Source organism: Clarias gariepinus, chromosome 5 (assembly GCF_024256425.1).
Source record: "Clarias gariepinus isolate MV-2021 ecotype Netherlands chromosome 5, CGAR_prim_01v2, whole genome shotgun sequence".
NCBI lineage: Eukaryota > Metazoa > Chordata > Actinopteri > Siluriformes > Clariidae > Clarias > Clarias gariepinus.
The window spans coordinates 22,301,003-22,324,813 of record NC_071104.1 but is presented as its reverse complement, the minus strand read 5'-3'; the positions used below and the strand labels follow the sequence as shown (position 1 = coordinate 22,324,813).

Genomic DNA, 23,811 nt, shown 5'->3' with positions numbered 1-23,811 from the left:
GAGGTCTTGAAAAAGAAATGTGACTGCAAATATTGACTTTTTGCATAAACTTTATGTAATGGCCAATAAAAGCCTTTAACACTTGCTTGTAATTAAACTCCACTATACCATAGTAACATCTGACAAAAAGATCTAAAAACACTAAAACACAGCAGACTTTGTGAAAATTTATATTTGTGTCATTCTCAAACCTTTGGCCACAGGTGCGTGACTACAGTATGTGCATTTTAGTAAAACTTTTAAGAGGTATGGATAACAGAAGGTTCAGGTATTTTCCCGCATCCATAATCGTTTTCATTAAAATGAAAATCATTTCAAAACACTGTTAAGGCTTGACAACATCAATTAAAAGATAGATTATAGCTGTAAGGAGCATATGCATAATAAACAAAAGTTTTATTATACATTATGCACTACCTAGACACTTTACTAGGAACTTTAGATTTTAACTGTAGCATAATTTCTATAATTACCTGCGATTTCCATCCACAACAGTCTCTAGAGTTGACTCCGAATGGTGTGTGAAAGTGGGAAAAATATCCAGTAAGCAGCAGTTCTGTGGATGGAAATGCCTTGCTGATGAGAGTGGTCAATGGAGAATGGCCAGACTGATTTGAGCCAATAGAAGGGCTACAATAAATCAGTTAATCACTTGGTACAGTTGTGATGGGGAATGGAAAAAACATTCTAGAATGCACAACACATCAAACTTTGACGTGGATAGGCTACAACAGCAGAAGACCAGAAGGTTCCACTTCTGAAGTGGGTACAGGCTCACCAGAACTGGACAGCTGAAGACTGGAAAAAACAGACTAGTCAAATAATGCTAAGGCATAGTCATGGTATAATCAGAAGTTGGTGCCAACTTGCTTTGTATCAACAGTCCAGGCTGGTGGTGCAATAATGTGGGGAATGTGTTTAGCTACACCAACAAATTAATCACTGCAGTAATGTCCACAAACAATTTGATAACCATGAGCATCCCTTCATTGGCAGAATTTACCCATATTCTAATGACTACTTCCAGGATCTCAAAAACAAAATTAATCTCAAACTGGGTTCATGAACATAAAAATTATTAACAATGTATTATAAAAGGCAAAATAAGAGTTTTAAATGTGAGAAAATATGTTACTCACATTTATGTACTTGGTAAACAAACACATTTGGGCAAAGTTTAACTTTGGTCTTTTACTGAACTGCTTTAAAATTAAGACAAAGCTTTGACACATTTAGTCTTTAAAAAGACTGGAGAGGAAAAGAAATACTGATACTGATTCAGTAATTTTCACTTAAATGTCAAGCAGTAAAAAAATAATCTAAAGAAAATCTGTTGATAATCTAAGATCTATGATGAATAAACTCTAGAATAGAACTATTCAGCTAAGAACATAGGCCATATTATAAGCATCACAACAAAAAGACAAACAGAAATAAGTAAACAAATGGTATTACTCCTTCACCCTTAAACCTGTCCTAATTAAAAGAAAAAAAAATTCTAAAAAAGGTCAAACTGTATATTAACAGTGAAAAGAAATGATCCACGTTAAAACAATATTTAGAATTTATCATGTACGGATTAAAGTGCTTTTTGTTTAGTGTAAAAAGGTCCACATAAACCGTTCTACTAAGTAAACAGCTGAGTCAGTTCTTTTGAATCATAGGTCACTTCCGGCAATCTCTCTTTAATGATCTGTCCCTTTATTTTTAAATGCATAAATTTGATCTTCCAGCGGCTCTCATCCAGGGAAGCACGAATCAGGCCGAACACTTGTTCGAAAATTCCAAGGCAATCACTCTCCCGATGGATGGTGCCGGCGACGGCCACCAGCACCAACCCATGTGCCGTAGATACACACTTCAGGCCTCTTAGCTCCAGGTTGGGGCAGAAGAGTAACCTCTCCTCCCAGGTGAGGGCAAAAAGACGCTTGCTCACCAGTTCAGCTCCAAAAAACTCTTCAGTTTGGGTGTGGGAACAAAGCAGCAGCTTGGCATCACTCCAGAAATGTTGTGGACCCCAGTCCTGCACCGGCTGACTGGCCTGGGGGTTCTGGGAGTTCAAAAGCTGGAAGAACCACTGGCAAAACTGCTTCCCCAGAGCTGTCAGATCTGCCGAACCATCTCCAGTCTGCTCGGTACAGCATGCACTAGTGGCATTTACTGTGTTCTGTGATTTCTGTAAAAAAAATATATATAAATCTATAGGTAACAGTACACTGTCAGATAAGATCTTGTGTGAGTAAGGATCAATAATTTGTGTACCTTGCTGTCAGATGACCAGAACTCAAGAGTCCTTTTTACTAGCTGATGTTTGTCACTGGCTGCAGGGAGAACAACTTTTTCTGTAGCGAGGTATTTAAAGATAACATCCCGATGAACTTTTTTCCTTTTGAGGAGCTCCTCGGCACTCTGAGAGTAAGCTATGATAGCTTCAATTGCCTCTGGTAACACAGGACACAGGGCACAGGACAGATTAATAACGACTGTAAAAAGTGTTAAATCTGGCCAGGTCACAAGACTTTCTTACTCAATCTCTCTCTCTCTCTCTTATTAAACACTTTCGAATAGCTAGCAACCTGAAACGTTAGCCATCAGGCTAGCTAAACAGTCAAACATGCTAGCACACTTTTCAGTCTTACCTCCAGAACTAGCTACAGGGATTAACCGGTTTGTCACTGTATCGCTCAGAGCCAACAAGTCGTCCACTGACAGCAGAGTCAAAAGTTTTCTACAACCTTCTGACTCTCTTTTCGACAAAGCAGACATTTTTATACTGACTATGTGCAAGACTAGCCTTCAGGAGCATATCACTCTTGCTTTCACATTTGCTTTCCCACTGGTTCACGAATGGTTCATCGCCCGCCCCCTGGAGGGAAACTGTATCCACACACAGCGAGCTTCATAATAAAGGTTTTGCTAGCGGTAACTTTAAATACAAACTAAATAACACTAACATTAAAAATAGGTGGGGGATCCAATGAAGGAAAAATGTTGATGTAATATTTAAGGACACGGAACATAGGACGCAAAAAAAAACTGGAGAAGGAGGAAAAAAAGGAGGCATAGAATGGGGGGGGGGGGGTGTTTGGCGGATCGAGACCACGTGACTTATACGTCAAAATGCGGAAAGGGCGAGATCCGATTAATAACTGGATGTATTTGTATTTCAGGCAAAGCAAAGCATATATATGAAAACTTGGTAATTATGTCCATGCCTGTTTAACAATGTACGTTTAACTTCAATTCGAGTAGTATCTTCCACGTTTGTTTCTTCTTTGTTTATTGTTAAGCGATTGACAGGAAGCTTTAGGTGAATTTCCGCCACTCACAGGAAGTAACCGGTAATGCACCTAAATACTGCCTGTCGAAAGGAGAACGTTTGGTTGCATTACTGCCACCTGCTGGATCAAATCGGTAACGCTGACGGGTCAAGAACTGTTCGCGCAATCGCTCGAAATGTTGGCGACATCTCACAAACAATATTTAAGGCCAATATACTTCTCGCAATTTTTGTGTTTTTTTTTTCTCCAATGTTTTTCCCCACCCATGTCCCTATAGAAACTTAGTACTAACCTTATCTCGTTATATTATATTATTATATTTATTCATTTATCTTCAGTTAGGAGTACACTGCTCCTGGTCATCTGGGGCATACAATATTCCTTAGCCTCAATTGCCCCGATGTAAAATAAGATGAAAATGTTAGTCGTTCTGGATAAGGGCGTCTGCCAAATGTCGTAAATGTAAATTAAATGTAAATATCCTGGGAATTTACCAAACACACACACACACACACACAGTATTTAATTCAGTTAAAGATTTATAAATAAAATTAAATCAGTAATTAAGCGCTTTTATTATATTTCGTATTATCTAACAGGTTTAGCAAATGAATCAATTTAAATGATTATTTATTCAATGCAATAATAATTACTGTCCTGTATATAGTACTATGTAATAGTTATTTTGTGATATGGATGTACTGTATATACAATGTCTGACCACAAAAAAAGTCACTATTTCAAAAAGATAAAATTATTTGTCTGCATCAGAAAAAGAAAACAACTAAAGAGTTTTGAAATTACTGGAACTGGTTTCAACACATTATCAAAACCTAGAAAAATATTCCAACCTTGTGGAATAAATGTGTACATAAAAATCATGAATCACTTAAAGTTGCATGGGTAAAAAAATAAACAGTAAAAACCATAGATGTGTTTCATAGTGAATGTAAGAGAATTTCCATACACACACACACACACAATGTGATGAGAACTCACAGGATTAGGACTAAACAGCTATGTTCATAAGAAATCTACTGGTTAGTGAGGCTAATTTAAAAAAAGGCATGATTTTGCAATGGGAAAAGGTGATGTGGTTCAGGTGATGAGTTCAGATTTATCCTGTGTTTTTTTCAGATGTATCCTTTCCCAGCAATGCATCCAAAGTAGGATGGGAGCATATGAAATGATGCATATTGGCCACTGATTTGGAGTTGCTTCAGCAATGTGTTGGATTAGCAACGTTATATGGCAATAAAGTGAGTCAGCAAAAGTCAGCAGATGACCTGAATATATTGACACAGGCAAATTCTAGGATTAAAACTATGATAGAGTGGTTCTGAGAGTATGAGGAATAATTTTTACACATGAACCGGCCACTACTTTGTATGCTGTAATTTGATTTAATTCCATTCAATTTTATATTTATTGTGCTTTTAACAATTGTCATTGTCACTAAGCAGTTTACACAATCAAAATAAAATTCTGAAAATTCGTATAAAATGTGAAAAAATGTTCAAGTTCAAGTAGGCTTTACTGTCACTTTAACCATATACAGTTAGTACACAGTGAAATGAAACAATGTTCCTCCAGGACCAAGGTGCTACATGCAACATAAACTTACAACATAAATTAACAGAGAAGCTAAACTAGCTAACTAAGAGGCCTAGTGACAGTGCGACAACAACGACATAACAGAACATAAAATATGGTGTTAAGGTAGTAAACAGCAGCAAGAATTGAGGAATTAGTGCAAAAAGTAATGAATATTGTGCAAAAGAGATAAACAGTGAAGCATTTACAGATATGTGTGTACGATAGTTTGGTAGTGTAGGTCAGTGTGTCTGTGCTTGTGTTGATTAGTCAGTCCAGTCTTAATGTTTTGATGTAGTTGAGTTAAGCTGAGTGATAATGTTTATGTGTGTGTGTATGTGTGTGTGTTTATCAGTTCAGTCCCTTTTTGTTGAGGAGACAGATGGCTTGTGGGGAAAAAAAACTGTTGCACAGTCTGGATATGTGTGCCCGAATGCTTCGGTACTAAATGTGGTATCAAAGATAAAAGTGACAATTTATAGAATTTACAAAGAACAGAGAAAAGACAACAAAAAGTATATGGTGTGTGACAGTCAACCGCATGCTGTGAATTTATAAAAATAGACCAGGTTTTATATATTTTTTTAATCAATGCCTTACCTACTTAATTACTGGATTTGGGACCCTGCTTAAAATTAATTATACAGTTTTGCTATGCACCTGATAATATTTTTATTAAGTAGCTTGTAAAGAAAGTTGAGTTCAAGTTTAATCGCAGTTATTGCCACGAATACGGCTGGACATGTTTAATTTTTAGGGTTACTGACCTTACAAATTTCATGACTTGGTGAGAGCAAAAAGGCAACGTTAGGAGTCAACATCATACATCGCTTATACAGGCCTAAAGCTTGGGGTGGAGGCTGGTGGCCATTTTCATTAACTTAAAACAAATAATTGATATCAGCAGTTTTTAAAGCTTCAACATAGACTCACTCACTCATCGTCTATACCGCTTTATCTTGTAAACAGGGTTGTGGGGGGTCTGTGGTTAAGGCATTGGACTACGGTTTGGAAGATCCCAGGTTCGAACACTACAACCACCAAGTTGCCATTGTTGGGCCCTTAAGCAAGGCCCTTAACCCTCAACTGCTCAGATGTATGAGATGAAAATGTAAGTCGCTTCGGATAAGAGCGTCTGCCAAAATGCCTAAATGTAAATGCAAACAGGGTTGTGGGGGGTCTGTAACCTATCCCAGGAGACCTAGGGCACGAGACGGAGTACACCCTGATCGGGGTGCCAATCTATCACACAGAATCAAATCTGGACCTTGGAGGTGCAAGCCACCATGCCACCTTATATGTTTTTACAAATTAGAGGTATTATTATTGCTGTTGCTATTGTTGTTGTTGGTGGTGGTAATTTTCCTATTATTAGTAGTAAATATATGTACAAATCATCAAAATTTCAACGAATAATATTCTGAGAACTTTAAAGTTAAAAGAATTTGAATCAACAAACATGAATGCCTTGAACCGAAACAGATTCCGTGAAATGACGTCATTCCATCTCCCGAGCTTTGCCATCCCTGAACAGGAGCAGGGATTTGCCTGTGGTATAATGGAGATGTAATGTCGCAGAGAGGACGCGCGAGGGCGACATTGTAGCCTATTCCAATGGATGATAGTGCAGACGTGTGGATGCAACATAAGCAGTTTATACTAACGATACCGAGTCTCCCTAAAGCTAATAAAACACAAGTAGAATTCATCATCACATTTAAAAATATCATGTAGGATAGCCTAGGTTTTAGCCTAGGTTAATTCACACGCATAGATTTCTGCAATTAAAAGCAGTCTGGCCTAAAAAAAAAAAAAAAAAAAGTTCATTAATGTAATATAGCAGTAGCCCAGCTGCGACAAATTTCTATGTAAATAAATATCAAATCAGTTAACAACTGAGAACTTAACTTTAAAGGTCAAAGCTTTTGATTTCTTTGATCAGCTCATTTAAAAGTAGTAGTAGGATCATTTCCGTGTGAGCCAGCGTTTGTAACTGGGGTCGGATTTGGGATCCAAGGCCACTCCCGCTGCCTCCATTCACACACACGTTCACACACGCTCACGCACACTCACACACACACACCGGACACATCACACAGGCTTCGCTTCGCCGGGAGAGAGCTGAGCTGCTGCACTGCAGACTGACGCGTCCCGACTCTCTTTAAGGGACAAAAGCAGGAAAGCATCGAACAAGCTCCGTTTCAGCTCTGTAAAGACGGCTTGATGGTATATTTTCCTTCAGGAGTGGATTAAAAGGATTTTTTTTTTAACACGAGGTAAGTTTCATTCCCATTCACAGTCAGGGTATCAGTTTCCCTGCAGCCAGGCGCAGTCCTGATTGTGTGACGAAAGTTTTCCGTTGAAACTTTCAGCTCCTTTACGTAGCATTAGATTGAAACTCTCTCTGCATACATACACACACACACACACACACACACAGTCTGAATGCTACAAATTGAGTAGCAGCTAAAGAAATTTCATGGCATCTGGTTGATTTTTTTTTTATCATCTCAGACGGTTTGCTGAAGAGGACTTCTGGGGGTGCAGTAAACTTGCGTTACTTTTGGTGTGTGTGTGTGTGTGTGTGTGTGAGTGTGTAAATGCCGGTTAGGCTGCAGTATGAGACACCCCGAGACAAAGGGACCTGATAAAACTCTGTTCCCTCTCAAGTGTTACTCACAAGAGCTTATCTACTTAAAGAGTTATGATAAGCATGAATTACACTCTGTAGTCTACTTGGGTCAAAAGTTTTATTTATTCTATTTGTTTGACCCCATGAGTGTTTATTTGGCAAGTGAAGAAAGTCTCATTTAGGCTCGTTTTTAAATGATTGGGGAATGAATCAATGATCTTTAAGGACACTAACTACATGCATTATACTGATTTTATTATCTAGAGGATTTTTTTTAGTGCATAGTCTTAATTTTCTTCTTTTTTTTTTAGGTTTTCTACAAAACATAAATTCCATGAAAACTAGACATTTCTGGGAAATGCTAGGATACCATTGTTCATCCCTGTGTGTTTCCTGTTCATATATAGCAGTTATTTAGTTGCCACGCACCCAGTGTTGTTCTTCGGCCATCAGTAAATCCACTCCTTGGTTCGGGTTAGTGATATCTGCCTGTGTTTTTGAGAATACTTGAAACCAGTCTTTATGCTCTTATGTCTCTCAGACACATCCGTATTCTGATCTGCTGTTTTTTTTTCTTCCCTAGCTTTGTTGTTTGATAACACAAAGAGTTTGGGTTATATTGGAAAGGTCATGTGTTGTTGTGTATAATTCACCTGTAGTGCACTTCTCAGGTAAGGTGGACAATAGACCACAGGTGATGAAGCCTTTAGGGAATATTACAGCTCGCACTGTATCTGGTGTAGTATTGTTTGGGTAAGAAAGATTGTGTTCTTTGTGTCTATGGGTCAACAATACAGCTGTTTTTACCACTCAGGTGTGACATGAAATTTGCCAAATGGTAAAAGGTACATAACTATTTGTCTCTTTGTATAAACCTAAACCTACATGGCAACATTAATAGTTGAAAATGTCATATCAAGAAAATAACAATTGTCAGAAAATTAATTACAACTCAAACACTAAAAATAAATGGAGACTTTTTTTCTCACCACTGTTTTCATCATATTAGACAACCTGTAACATACCTTTTAAAATAAATGCAAGTTGGTTGCACTAGCTTGACTTGCAGGACGGCTTTCCCCTACATGCATGTACAAGTTGACTCATGCCTCAAAACCAGTGTTAATTGAGATTTATTAGTAGATGCTGTTTGAGGTTGTGGCAGATTGTGCTCAGTCCTGTTTCCAAGAGAGCGTCGTGGGGTATTACCTCTGCGGGGGTAAATGGGGGGGCAAGAAGAGTGGTCATTAATTGACAAACACATGGCTAGCTAAGGGTTGCTGCAAACTTGGGCACAGTGCCAGACAGGAGGAGTGTGGTGGTCTGGGAAAACCCCTCGGATGTCACTGTGAATGAATTCTGTTACAGTCTTAAAAGAGGTTAATTACATTCAGGCTTGAATCAAGTTTCTTTAATTATAACACAATTCGACACCTCCGCTTCAAAAGCCATAAATATGTTTTACCACAACAACATTGAAATGTTATTATTTACTTTTTTTTTAACATTGCCTTGGATTTATGCAAAGACCATTTTGGGCAAGGATCCAGTGTTAGAGGTGTTGGTAAAATCGGTCAGCCTGCCTAAAGGTGCGTAATACCTTGATGGCTAGGGTATTTTCACAAATAGGCATGTTTGATTTGTACCATGCACAGGAATGATTGCTTCCCACTCCTTCACTGGCCAGCAATCACTTTGTTTTTGTTCACCATTCTCAGGTAATCTTGTGTATTTAAACTCTCCGATACTGCAGGTACAGTATGCACCTACTCAGTTTGTGAGCTGGCATTAAACAAAACAGAAGAAGAAAACAAGAAACTTAACTTTCACACTATGCTTAATATTATTGATTATTTTGGATTTTGGAGAAGACAGATTGAGCAGTTCCCATGCCTGGAACGATGGCGTTCTTACTGAACAATATGAACCAGACTTTGTGGTCAAGTATTTTCAGAAACAATCCCGGGCCCTAATGTGAGAGCCCTAATGGTTTAAGCAATTCACCATGTAATTAGAAACCAATTACCAAAATACCCATGATGCACTTGCAGTGCATTTGACGTAGATTCCTCCTACATATGCGCACATTTGGGGTTAATCTGATTTTAACACACTATAGTTTTAATTTGGCTGCTATACATCCAACATAGAAACATATTTCATTTTAGGACTTCCTGCAGTGACCGAACATATCAACAAATATTTGCATATTTAATTAATTTGACTAGTGTTTTTCTTATGTGTCTATTTAAATCTATATCGTGCTCATGTAAAAGTATTCTTTCCACACACTACAAGTCTGGAGAGTCCCCCTTAAGTGTTTTTTTTTTTTTTCCACTTTTATCATTTTCAACATAGTACATTAATTCTGAGGACATCCACACTATGGATAACATTATATACAATTATGTTATAAATAAAAAAAATAGTTAAACAACCTAAAATATGTTTTATATTTTAGACTTTTCAATGTAGATACATTTAAATTAGATGACAGCTTGGAATACTCATGGCGTTCTCTCATCAGATTCACGAGGTATTCACCTGGAATGGTTTTCAGTTCACAGGAATGCCTTATCAAGGTTTACTTTGTGACATTTCTTGCCCTCTCAATGTGACCATCAGTTGTCTTGTGCAGAGGTTAGGTGGGCCTTAGTTTTTTCGAAATGAGGCCAGTCACCCTGAAAAATCTGAAGAACTTTCAATGTGTCCCCATGTGTAGTAGCCAAAAGCAGCAATTGCTGTGATGAAACTAGTTCTCATGAAGACCATCCCGGGAAAGGAAGACCCTGAGCTACCTCTGCTTCATAGGATAAGTTTCTTGGAATGGCCAGCTTTAGAGACCATCAGTTTTACTGCACATAGAGGCTTGTTTGAGTTCAAGCAGCGGGCGTATTTTAACATCCACTGGTCAGAGGAGACTGCTCGAGTCAGGCCTTTGTGGTCAAATTGTGGCAAAGAAACCATTAATTCAGAAGAACAACAAGGAGAAGAGACTTGCTTAGGCCAACAAACACAAGAAATAAATATTGTATCAGTGGAAAATTGTCCTTTCATCTGATGAGTTCAAATTTGAGATTTTTGGTTTAGATGTAGAGAGGGTAAACAAACTGTTCCTGAACGTGTGATTGCCAATGTGAAGCATGATGAGGGGTGATGGTCAAGGGGGGTGATGGTGTGGGCGTACTTTGCTGGTTACACTGTTGGTGACTTAGTAAAAAATTGAGTGCACACTTATCTAGCATTTAGCGGTGACATGCCATCACATCTGGTTTGCACTCAGTGGGACCATAATTTGTTTTAAAACTGTACAATGATCCCACACACACCTCCAGGGTATGTAAGAAGAGCAGTGATTGAGTGATAGATAGCCTCCACAACCGGAGAGTAAAAGAAAATCATGCACCAAATCTTCAAAACTTAAATTTCCATGCGTGCGGATTATTACTTATAATGGTAATTAAGAATATATACTTCTTTATGATGTCTGGCTTTGGGGGAATTGTGTTATGGCTGAGATGGTACTTGGATCAGTGGTAAGCAGTTATTTAAAAAAAAAAAAGTCCAGAAGAGTTGGTGCATTTTTGTGCTGAGTCAGTTCAGTGGAAAACTCTGAGTTTACCCTGGCACTGGAAGATGCTCATGAAGCTACATTTCAGGTCACTGAGCAAGCTTGCCAGTCCACATAAATAGTCACAGTGTCTGTGACTTTCTAAAGCTGCTGCATTAAGAGGTTCTCACATTTGCCATGCAAACTGGGATGCAGTCTGGGTGGCACTTTATTTTGCACTTTGCACTCCATTTGCGTCACCAGTATCATTTATTTTTGCTCATCTGTCTGTGAAGGACATTAGATTGCTAAAACACCATACTTCTATATTGTGTTTTCAATATTAATTAACAGGGATTTTAAAAGAATAAGTGAAAATAGTTTTTACTACTTGTCTATTTTTTGTTTTTTTTTCCCATATAGGTGAATATTAAAGGTGCGATTTGTTTTTTCAAGATTATCTAAATCATCTTGGGTGAAAAGTGGAAGGGCATGCCTCCGATGCTTGGATAGACAGACACAGAGGACACACCTACTTCATCTGGACTGATGTTACAAAGATTTAGCCACCATAGTGAAAGAATTGTCCTCTGGAGGGGGAGTAATAGTGTGCAAAAGAGAAACAGTTTGAGGGGAAAAAATGGACTAATTGCTATGCTAATAATTTCAAGATTGCCTGAATCTATTGGTGTGGTATTGGTGAAACCACTTTTTTAGTGTGTGTGTGTGGGGAGGGTGTTTGGTGGATTCTGCTCTAGTGTGAGAAAGGGGAACACTTTCCTTTACCTGATGCATAAGTGGAAAATTACACATGGCCCAGGTCCAGGAATTCCAAATTATATATTATTGTTGTTGCGTTAAGAAAATTAAGAGCAGCTGTGATGTTTTGGATGTGGCCCAAGTACGATACAAAAGGTAGTGTGATGTGTCATCCAGACGTGTAGTTTCTGATCTGTTTATACTGGCTTAATTTTTAGGGCAAACGCACATCTAAAAATATCCAGCAATTTCCCTCTGGGATTAATAAAGTTATTTGAATCTTGAGTCTTGAAATCCTGCCATGTGATGCATCTCTGTAATAGTTAAACCGAGATGCATCACAATAGTAAGCCTGATGCAGTCAACACTGGAGTTATTTAATATAGTTCATCATTCAACTCCACAGTAATCCACAGCATAGTACATTATGGTATAGTGCAGTAATTCACAGATTGTATGTGTTGTGTCGTGTCATGGGCCAAAAGTCATAATGTATTCTGCAGAAATGGCAAGGGTGGTTTTGTGGTTAAAAATTTAAAGAATTTACAAGTTTTCCCACTGTTTCTTCAAATCTAAAAGATGGTATGGAGTAATATAGATTGTCTACCCTTTTAAAGCAATTTTTACCTACTGATGACATCACACATGACCTTAAACACCTCCCAGGTTATGCAAAATGTGACAGTCAAATGGTTATTTGTGATGGAAAAAGCATGCAGAGGCGAGTAAATAATGAATAACCAGGGATAAATTGATATTTCGGCAATCGTCAAATAAATATTAGACTTACGATGTTTAAATATTCTGCCTGGCCAAACAGAAAAAGGTTTCAGGTCAAATTATTGGGCTGCACCATGCGGAGAAAACACGTAAGAAGATTTGAAATTGCTGGAGTTAAGAACGCATTAAGGTTACATTGCAAAAACCTGGAAGAAATGTTAAAATTGTGAAATGTGTGTTCATAAGAAAACTACTTGTTAGTGAGGATAATCAGAAAAAAAGCATGCATTTGCTAGGGAGCATAAATATTCGACTTTGGTCTTTGAGTTCAGATTCACCCTATACCAGGGAATCATGCATCATCATATTCCCGTCATGCATAAAGGACACTGTACAAGCCTCTGGAAGCAATGTTATGATCTGAGGTTGCTTCAGTTAGACAGGCTAACAACCTGAATGGCCAGGTTTTCACATTAATGGAGTTTTCTTCCCTGATGGCACAGGCATAGTCCATAACAAATTGTAAGAGTGTCACACACAAACTGATCACCAAATTGTGTGCTGTAATCAAAACCAAAGGTGACTGAATGAAAATTTAGAGTATGCACCTTTTTTTACTCTTTATATGTGTGTATATGTTATTTATTATATGTGTGTATATGTAAATATTATTTATATGTATATATATAAAAATGTCATCATAGGCAGTCCATGTTAGCTTCCTACTTTTGTAATTGCGGGGAGCAGGAGGTTACAGGATGTGTATACAGATTCCATCCTGTTTTGATTTCTATTGTTCTATTCTCTTATGGCTCAGTAATGCTGCTCAAGTCAACTCTTTACAAACAAAGAACAGCACATGCCCAGGTAAAAATTTGTCATCTAGTAGATTTTTACAATACTGTTTATCATGGTTGACTGAAGGCTGCTGATATATTTACCTGCTGGTTGAAATGCTGCGGCATACACACAAACACCCAGTGCTCAGAGGTGTGATCAGAAACGAGCAGCAATTATATTCAGGGGCATGATGAGATTACATCATGCAGGTTACACCTGCATGATGTTAAGCACCACAATTTAACAAGATTAGCCCAGTTTAACTGTGTACACACCAGCAATTAGGCATATCCAGATGGAGCTGGTTAAGAAATTAAAGTTGTAGTTGTGTTTTAAAAAAGGAAGTGGGAGCTCAGTCGTTAAGGGAAGCACCACCAAGTTGCCACTGCTGGGCCCTTGAGCCAGGCCCCTAACCCTCCAGGCTCTCTGGATAACGAGTCTACCAAGCAGACTTGCAGGTGAAACCGCCTTAAACCAACATTGTATTTACAAATTTATCATAACTCTGTTTGCTGTGCATTAGCCATTTAATTTTGATTGAAGAGCTGGTGTCATACTTTGCGAAGCAGTAAGACTTGTGTTGAAACAGTGGCACAATATGGGCAGGTCACACAGCTCCAGGTTCCCAGTTCAATCCTTAATTTACATTACTGTCTGAAAAATTTCCTGTGGTCTCCATATGTCCATGTGGGTTTTCTCTGGGTTTTCTGTTCTCCTCCAATCTTAGGGTTAGTGGGTTGGTTATGCTAATGTGTTCCTAAGTGTAAATGTGTGTGTGTGTGTGTGTGTGTGCAGGGTGCTAGATGTCTGACATTCTGTTAAGTTGTATCTCTGCTTCGTGCCTGGTATTCCTGGTCAGTTTTTTTTCCTCTTCAGTACTGTCATATTCCAATGTGCAATGTATTCGGTTGTCCCACCAGTAGAATTTTGTAATCAATTTATTATTTTACTAGCAATAATAAAGTTGTAAAAAAAAAAGCAGAGCTGATTAGGGAAGTGGTTGATAATGTAAAGCTCCATTAGTGGAAAGGTAGGTAGACAGATTAGTTGCTTAGTGTTAAAGTAACTATATATTGTTTAAAGGTTCTATAGTCAAACCTTATTCTTACTTTTTTTAATGCTAAAAAAATCTATTAAATAATTAGCTGTTCAAAAGGTTTTCATGTCACGTAAGCCCTGAGCCTGACCCTGTGCTTAAAAGTTGTCATTAAGCATATTATGATAAGTCACATTATGTTGTGCAAGTGCAATCTGGGATACCGATAGCAGGTTGTTCATGCCAGGTTAGCACTTTTTTTTTTTTTGCAAATAAAAAACGTTCTGATATTGATTAATCGCGACTAGCTGGTCACTTACACTAGCTTGTCAGTGTAGACTCATAGTATGATTACAACACAAGCAATTTTTGCAGCTTGGAAAAAGTAAAGATATTGGGCTTGAATGTACACTTTACTGATTTTAAAAGTTACAGTAGGATTTGTGGACAGGTAAGGGGGAGGGAAATGTTCCCTTCTCAACCACGTCTATTTGTGATCAATCCCCTGTTATGTTAGTTGGGACAGTAAGAGGTTTACGGTAAAAATGTTTGCAAAATTCTGGTGAAAGTAGGACGCAACCTTTGATTAACATTTTTTTAACTAAATTTGGCGCCTTTGTTAAGTAGGAATGTGGATTAATTAATTTTATGAGTTTAAACCATAAATATCCAGTGACTAGGGATCAAGAAAAGGCACTGTGGTGTTTTTCTATTGCATAACTCCCAGTGGACTTTCTAAAGTCTGTAGTGTTCTGGGTTAAACAGACCTCTTGAGTATAATGGCCTTTGTGGCCCCAAACTAGTGCTGTGCAAATATGTTGTGTGGGATTATTTGCAGTGACCATGTTTAGAAATCATGCATGTCGAAGTTCAGTGCCTCTAGAATTAAAGCTGTATGTAGAACTCTTTACATGCATTGAAAATGTTGTAACTCAAGTCTATGTCTTTGCATTTCCACAGAAGGAGCATGTCCAAAATGGAGGTAAAGACATCACTTCTTGACAACATGATAGGGGTGGGTGACATGGTCCTGCTTGAGCCCCTTTCAGAGGAAACCTTCATTGGGAACCTACGGAAGCGCTTTGAGCACAGTGAGATCTATGTAAGTTCTCTTAAAAGTTTTCAACCGCTTTAACTCTAGGCATCAGTATTATAATTGCATTTTGCTTTTTAAGTTTTGAGGTTTTAAATAACAGTCTTTATAAGTTCTAAAGTGTAAGTTGCACCTCAAGTGTTGACTTAGTGTCGCAGTTTACGGCAGTATTCAGACTTAAATGTGATTTGGGTGAAAGAAAATGAAATTTAAGTCACATTTTTAGCTGATAATTTAAGACATATTATATTAAGTTCTGAGTACACGGCTTACTTTGACAAGCAAATCAGATTTCATTGTATTGTTTTTTTTCCCCTGTAATTTAATACGGGACCCTTCTCGACCTCAGAAATTGGCAATGGCAATCATGGATGAAAACCAATGTGAAGGCAGAAGAGGCATGTTTATTTGTTGTTTCTCCCTTTGTTATTGGTGTGTATATACAGTCACAAGGCAGAACAAAGTCAACAATGGCAATGTACCATATGGCAACTGCTTTTGCTGTTGTCTGTGCTGAAAATATATGGAAACATGACTGATCCTTGCCTTTGTGTGAAACAAATCCATTATAGAGCTGTCACTGTAAAACTTCACAGTTCAAATACTCAAATTTTCTTTTTATTTACATATTCAAGGTATAAAACTTTGAACCTTTCATTTCTATTATAAATGAAAAAAAGATTTTGATACATAGTGCACAAAAAAATTACAATACATAACTGATTCCACTTTTTTCTGTATTACAATATTTGACGATACGTAATTTTTTAAATATATATTGTGTATATTTTAATTATTCATGTGAAATTAAATATAGCAAATGAATGTATTTTTGGATGTCTTTGTAAACAAATGCATTCCAACATTTTTGCACCACATTGTACTGGTTTGTCCAGCTCAGATGCCATTTGCTGTATGCAGATGTGTTTTATAGGTGACATTTACAACTGAGCATTTTAGGCCCCAAGGACCCTACAATAACTGCTTTTTGCTGCTGAGATTTAAATGAATGATGTTCTGGTGGCCATAACTGCTCATTTAGACCAGGTCTTAGAAGCAGAGACTCACAAAAGAAACCAAACACCAAATCAGTCAGTGAATTTGATTGGTATGAAATATACAGTAGATTGTGTCTTAAATTGAGCAAATCATTTATGTCCAAGCTATTCTACTCAATTCTTTAAAGGTATAGATTCATAATAATAGTTTTAATTATTGACATTTTAATGAATTAATTCAATAATAATAATAAAGTTAGTGAACCATGGACAGTCTGTTTCAGAACAGTTCTGCTAAAATATTTATCAAGTACTTGGTTTAATTTACTAAATGTCTGCTCGAGGACCGCAGTCTGCCAGGTGACATTCACTATTATAGAGCATTCCGGTGTTTAAGTATTCGACTGATTGTTGAGCATTTTATCGGTGACGGAATGCAGTAATTTAACATTAAACAGTGTTCATGGGTTGTGAGACTTCTACTGTTATTTTGAGAGCAGGGTATGGTTCATCTTCATCACCACCACCACCACCATCAATTATGTCCAGACACACACAACTTTAGCACAGCCTGTCCCTAGCCTTGCCCCTGATAGGTGATCAAGATGTCATTCAGACTACTTGTTATATTTGGTATACTCTTATACCTCCTTTATAGCAGCGCTCTTCAAATCCAGTCCTGGAGTGCCAGTTTCCAAACAGTTTCTTTTCCTCAAACACATCTGTTAATTGCTAGGTTCAGTAGGTGTGTTTAGGTGTTGATTAATTACAAACTGAGCTGGATAATGGCCCTCCAGGACTGGAGTTGAAGAGCCCTGCCCTAGGGCTTTGACTCCTACATGATGATCACCTTGTATTGGTTTATCTAAACTGGCCGAACCTTTTAAGAGATATATTATCATGTGTAATAGACAGTTACAATAGATACAGTATCAGTTTTAGTAGGTTATATTATTCACTAGGTAACAAAGTGCATCAGAAAATGTTCTTGAACTTCAGACTTTATTCAAATTACTGTAGCTAGAGATAAGCACATCTGATGGCTGTAACAGTGTTGAAATAAAAAATTATATTCCAAAGTTAGGCTTGGTTAGATCTGTGCTTGAATATCAAAGAGATTAGTGCATGGATGCATTGACTGGCTTAGTTTTTCTTATGATTTCTGCTCTTCTATATATAATGATTAACTAGTGTCATAATGCCACATTATCAGGTTAGGGCTTATTTGAATGTTCATGTCCCTCATTATCTGTGCCTATGACCTAGAGTTTTATGTTCCTGAGTTTAGTCATGTCCTCAGCTCACGCTATAATGTCTACAATTGAAAACCCTCCGCAAGGTGAGAGGTTGCTACGAATAATTTGGGACAACAGACATTTTTATGTATTCATTCTCCTGCATGTAAAAATAGGCAGTAAAAACAAGCAGTATTGTATTTATGTGATGAATCTTTTACCTAAATTGTGCCCATTATACACTGGGTGCTGTTTATATTTATCAATAAAACAACTTTAATTTAGATTTTGTGGGCTATATATGAAGATATCATTACGCCACCCATTTGAACTGAACAGTAGGTTGTGGCTTGTGTTGCCATGGTGGAGGCCTGAGACTCCAGCTGAGTGGATTATGCAACACCCATTGTAATAGAAGTGTGCCCTGTAAGAATTAGACTCCCATCGTTTCCAAGCATATAAACATGGCCACCCAGTTTACTTTTAAATTCAAAGGTTTGATCTAAATGGAAATGTTGAAAAATGCAATTTGGGAGGAACATGAAATGACAGAATAGAAACTGATTTAAAGCGTCCTAGGATTCCGCACATTTCTCATTGTTTTCATTCGCTTGTGCTTTTAGACCTCTGCATGCCTGAACAATACACCAAGAATTCCCAAATGAAAAATGCCAACAGATGCAGAGTTCGTCTGACCTCAGTGTAACAGCCTTCCGAATGTTTTAGTGTTTTTAGAGTCTTGGGGCCACATGTCTGCGGCTTGTATATAGCTTTTTTATATAACCTTGTAACATGTATGTGACGTTATATAAAGTACTTTAGACACTTCTGTAGTTAATGTAATCTAGCCAGGATGTGATGTTTCTCCTGCTCCGACTGGAAGAACTTTTATTTGTATTTTTGTGTATATTTTATGGTGTACACTTTTTAAAGACCTACAGTACACAAAAAAAAGTATTCTAATAAGAAATGTTTTTAATTCTTTCATCTAACACTTTACTTATACTTTTGCAGACATATATTGGGAGTGTGGTCATTTCTATGAACCCCTACAAGTCTCTTCCAATCTACACAGCAGACAAGGTAGAAGAGTACCGCAACAGGAACTTCTATGAGCTCAGTCCTCACATGTAAGTCCAGCTTTCTTTTTGTTCAGTCTAATCATAGTGTAGAAAATGTTCAGTACACTCTTAGAAATAAAAGTACATTATACTTAAAGTATAAAGTATACTTTTTAATTGTGGCAGGGGTGGTACCATCAACGGTACATCTATTGTGCCTCTAGTACATCTCTTGCACCTGGGAATGTGCACATGGTGACAGAAGTGACGGATGCAGACAGCAGATGTAACAGAACTAGCAAAAAAACTTTTTTTTTTACGTTTTTTTTTTATTTGTATAGCGCTTCTAACAATTGTCATCGTCACAAAGCACACAAATTGTTGAGTTTAAAACAAGTATTAGTGTGCTTTTACAACTAAATGTGCATTTGATATTAATTAACAATTCTGCATGATTTAACACAATATATTTGATATTTAATCTGTTCTGACTGCATTTCTTGAGCAAATGGGCACCCATGGGATACACTGGAAAAACAAGTCTGAGCCACAGAGGTGGATCCTGCCACTTTAATAGATTGGCAGGATCCACAGCCAATGTCCTGGTGCAGAGGTCTTGTGGAGTTGTGTGCTGAGTGGGAAGAGATGCCCAGATGGCACAAGAGAAACCCAGATTCTAGGTGGTTTTAATGTTATTTTTTAATGTTCTATTTGTTTGGTATTCCATATATATATATATATATATATATATATATATATATATATATATATATATATATATATATATATATACACACACACATATACTAAAGGTACAAACTCTGTTATTTGATGTACCATGTGAGTGATAAAGAAAAGTAACCTTGTCTTGCGTCTTGTCTTGCCTGAGTAATACAAGCAATATTTCCACCTCCATCGGAACAGATGATTAAACTATAGGAGTACTTTTTGCTTTTCTTCTCATATAATTATAGTCAGGTGTCTTACTTATCAAAATATTTTTGTTCGTCAGACAAACAAATGAATGTCATTGTTATTCATGTATATGCTAAATAACCTCAAATGATTAAACTCTGTTTCCTGTAACCTCTGAGACCTGCCACAATTGTAAGTGGGGGATGGAATGTCCTTTTCTGCCACACTCCAGCTAATGGCCATCTGTCTCTCTCTGACTGTCAGAGTCAAAACAAAGCAGCTTGCTTTGTGCAATTAGCCTCTGCTTTCTATAGAAATCAGCAGACACACACAGGCTCTGTGAAAGACCCGTGGCACAGTGCCAACAGTGTCCCACACAGCAAACAGCAGAATTTCTGCCATTATATGCACCTCAGCTGCTGTCTTGCTCATTCACGTCCTCATTTTTCTTCAACAGATTCTTATGTTTACCGTGTACTAAAATTGTTAATAGCATTCACAGTATGATCTTGAATATAATTCAAGGAATATGTCGATTCCGTGTTTCTGTTTACGGCATATTGTGCATTTCTTTTTGCGTGCCAAGTAACTTGCTTATCCTCATTCGCTGTCTTCCTTATTTGTTCCAGTTTCAACCCCACATTAAACTTAAATTGGAGGCTAGTGCTTCCTCCTTTTTAGTCCATTGCCAAGTCTAGAGCTAATTCAAAACTGCTGCTTCAGCCATAATGCTTAAGAAGATGATCTCTAAGAAGATTATGAACGGTTAACCAAAAGTTGCAGAGAAAAGCCGAGAATGGGTAATAACCACCGTCATTATCAGCAGTGCAACAAATTATTGATGACAAGTAGCAAAATTAGTTTCTATCATGTTTTCTTTACTATGTTTTCTTTTGCGTGTTTTTAAATGTTATTTTATTTCATTAGACATACACAAAAATGTAAGTTATTAAATTATGTAAAAATTGTTACCAAAAGGACAATTGCGAAGTCCAAAATCAGCGTTCAAACTATAACTGATCCACAACGATACTTGGAAATCTAAAAAGTTTTCTTCGCTTTCTACTGTTTTTTTCTGTTTGCTGCCAAAACCCTAAGCTGTATTTATAGTCAACACCTCATAAGCTGGATACCATCAACAGAGTATCCTGTTGATGGTTGCATTGGCTTTGGTCACATTCATTCTGGGAAATCCTGAAGCCTGTTTTTGCTCTTTTTTTAAGCCTAAGGGCTGTCTAATATTCTTGTCAGTTTAGTCACACCCTTACGTATTGCTTGTTTATTACCTCACCTCTGTATTTGATGGATAAACTGGAAAGAGCTTAATTTCCTACTGAATAAACATTACAGGTTATTTGGTAGTTCTTAGAAGCACATTTGACAAAGCATAAACCATTGTTAAGAATTCTGTAAGCTCTTGCTGGAAGATGTGGGTCTGGATTAAAATCATAATATTGCTTGTATCAGTAATAGGCACAAATATCATACTGTATGTTGACCACAGGAAACAATTATTGCTAATCAGAAACTTTAAGCTCACTGCATCTTAATTTAGCATGACTTTGCTATTTGGACATAGCCCTAGTTGTTCCTTGGTGTCCATTGTTTAAGAGCACAATCACATATAGTACATAAAAGGCTGTACTAAGATCCTTTATTTAGTTTGTGCAAAATGGCTTATTTTGCACAAACTAAATCTCACATTTCAGATCTCACATTTTCTTGGAAAAGTCTACCATGTCTTTGTAGGAATGTACAGCCCAATTATGTGATTATTTATCATGTTAATTAACTGGATTGGCCACCATTCTAAAAAATAAGTTTTTTTTTTTCTTATGTAAATGGGAAAAAAATGCAACTTTATGCCAAGAAAGACAGATCACTAAAAGCTTAAATTTTTTAAAGCAGTAGCTACAGCTCGCATAAGCGTCCAGAGGAGAACCACATCTTCTATTTAGGTCCAGTGCTTTATGCAAAAGAAAATCCAAAAATGTACAGAAAATCAGTATTCTTCAGTTTTTGTTAGTAACACATTTCAAATGGGGAGTATTAGCTAGAAAAGACTTACAAAGCCTGGGAATTCATTGGTTGAACTGCTGCTACAGCACCACCATTGTTGTACATATGCATCTCTGGGGCATTTAAAGTCACATATTGTCACATAGCAACATGCCTAAGGAGTTCTAATGTTTCTGTAAGAAGAAACTAAAAAGGTATGTGATGCGACAGAAGTGATGACACGCCTAATTTTTACAAGCATGTACATAATGAAGGGAGTACAGTGGTCTGTTTTTCCTGGTCACACCCAAAGGAGGCTTTATTACATGGTGGCAGTGTCATAAACCCCCTTCAATCATCTACAGAAATCCTTACAGTGTGCCCCTAAAGTAGTTGTGCCTATTCTTAGTGTGTAGGTTTGTGTACGATCTGTGCTGCCTTACGTTGCATTACGTATTATTGCTCATCAACTTTTCCGTCACTTAATTCTGTTGCTCAGTGTTCACTATTTATTTATTTATCTCTGTGAAAAAAACTGTGGTATTCTAGTATTATTCAATGACCTAGAATGAACAGTTGTCATTGTCATTTCGGAACCCATGACTGTTGAACTTGCCACAGTGTTTGCATTGCCAAAACCCCTTAGTCTATGCTGATCATTTTGAATGGTCTGGGAGGAGAGACAGTGCATTGCTGACTCTGGGTTTCTGTTGCCATGCTAGTGTGGTGAGGTAATTCCAGCACTTTCTGGTAATTTCTTACTCATTGGTAAAGCAGGCAGAACCGTCAGGGGTGACTTGGCATGCATTACCTGAATAGCAATAAGCGTAGCCGAAAAGTCTTGTTTTAACCTTTTAATATAGACATTTCCTTGTTTAGTTTGGTCAGGAATGTCATGAAAGTGAAACTGGTGTGAAAATATATTGAGTAATTATTTTCCACTCGAGAATATTGGTGTCATGTCAAATGTGTTCAGCACATTAAGTTTTTTTTTCTTTTTTTTCTTAAGTTTACTGAACACGACACCTCATCATTTAGACTGTTCTAAAGAATCTTGTATAGTCTACATTGGGACCTGGAAAGAATGACACTTTTTCTGCTTTGCCAAAGGATGTTGGAACAATGAATTTCTACGAACCAAAAATCATATAATTTGCTGTTTATATAGGAGTGCCCAAACATGAGTCCAAGAAAGATTAATTGGAAAGTCAGTCTGTTCGAGCCTTTATGGCACAGGGTTTACCAAACCTTATTTACAGCTGTAGTCATTCTCCTTCCCCACAGTGGATAGTTAGGAAAAATACACTATTTGTTTTATCTGACACGGATGTAAATGTGTAATGCAGCACATCATTTGGCATGCTTATCATGGCATTAACATTACCTGAGAGAATCAACAATATGATGATATAAATGTTGTTGAATTGCAGTACAATTCTGCATATATGGGGTCTGTTATCATTACATTCATCTACATAAACAAATTTGTTTACCTTTCATTATATTTGAATTAGGGTACTACTCTTATTCAGCCGATAGTGTACATAAATTGTGTGACTGTCTTGTAGTTCAGTGGTTAATGTTTTTCAATTTAGTCACTACCTCTAAACTATATGTAGTACGAACAGAGTTTATGCATGTGGTTAAATACTTCCAATTGCATTTTTATTTTTAAGCTCTTTAACATGCAATCTAAACGTTTAACACTTTACTGAAAATGTTCTCTTTGGTAGATTTTATTAGGATTTATTTAAATTGTTGTATAACCATAACCTTTTAATAATAATAATACAACTTTTAGCAAATTCATATAGAATGGAATTTTTGTTCTGCTATGCCTTACTTTGTTATATTTTATTAGCTTCCCTGTTGCCAGTTATCCATGCATTATTTTTGGAATGTTGTTTTCACTTCAAGAAAATCTGTTCTATTTTAATTTAAATCAAATTAATAAATCTAGTGCTGCCTAAGCTGCCAAATTGTGAGTCTCATCTCCAAACATGCACCCTTTTTTTTGTCCCATTGGGGCTTAGCAGTGTCACAGGGGCCTAGGCACACCACTACCAAAATGAAGCCAGGCCTACAGAGAATACATAAAAA

At 37.2% G+C, this 23,811-nt stretch overlaps 2 protein-coding genes across 5 annotated transcripts in view; one reads left to right on the top strand and one right to left on the bottom strand.

The window, feature by feature from the left end:
• Positions 1–193: 193 nt before the first annotated feature.
• On the bottom strand, positions 194–2,833 carry c5h3orf38 (chromosome 5 C3orf38 homolog). The gene is made up of 3 exons (XM_053495978.1): positions 2,640–2,833; positions 2,263–2,441; positions 194–2,176 (listed from the first exon to the last, which is right to left on the bottom strand). The coding sequence occupies exons 1-3, from the start codon at positions 2,764–2,766 to the stop codon at positions 1,628–1,630; spliced, it is 855 nt and encodes a 284-aa protein (XP_053351953.1). The 5' UTR covers positions 2,767–2,833; the 3' UTR covers positions 194–1,627.
• Positions 2,834–6,950: 4,117 nt separating this feature from the next.
• The window catches only part of myo1b (myosin IB), a 52,727-nt gene continuing 35,866 nt past the window's right edge, over positions 6,951–23,811 (top strand). For 3 of the 4 annotated variants that reach the window (XM_053496205.1, XM_053496203.1, XM_053496206.1), the window contains exons 1-3: positions 6,951–7,150; positions 15,372–15,513; positions 18,752–18,867. In XM_053496205.1, the coding sequence (XP_053352180.1) occupies positions 15,379–15,513; positions 18,752–18,867 (251 nt within the window). In that variant the 5' untranslated portion in view covers positions 6,951–7,150; positions 15,372–15,378. Of the gene's footprint in view, positions 7,151–7,965; positions 7,981–15,371; positions 15,514–18,751; positions 18,868–23,811 lie in introns of those variants that run through there. The other variant, XM_053496204.1, reaches the window with a different exon arrangement.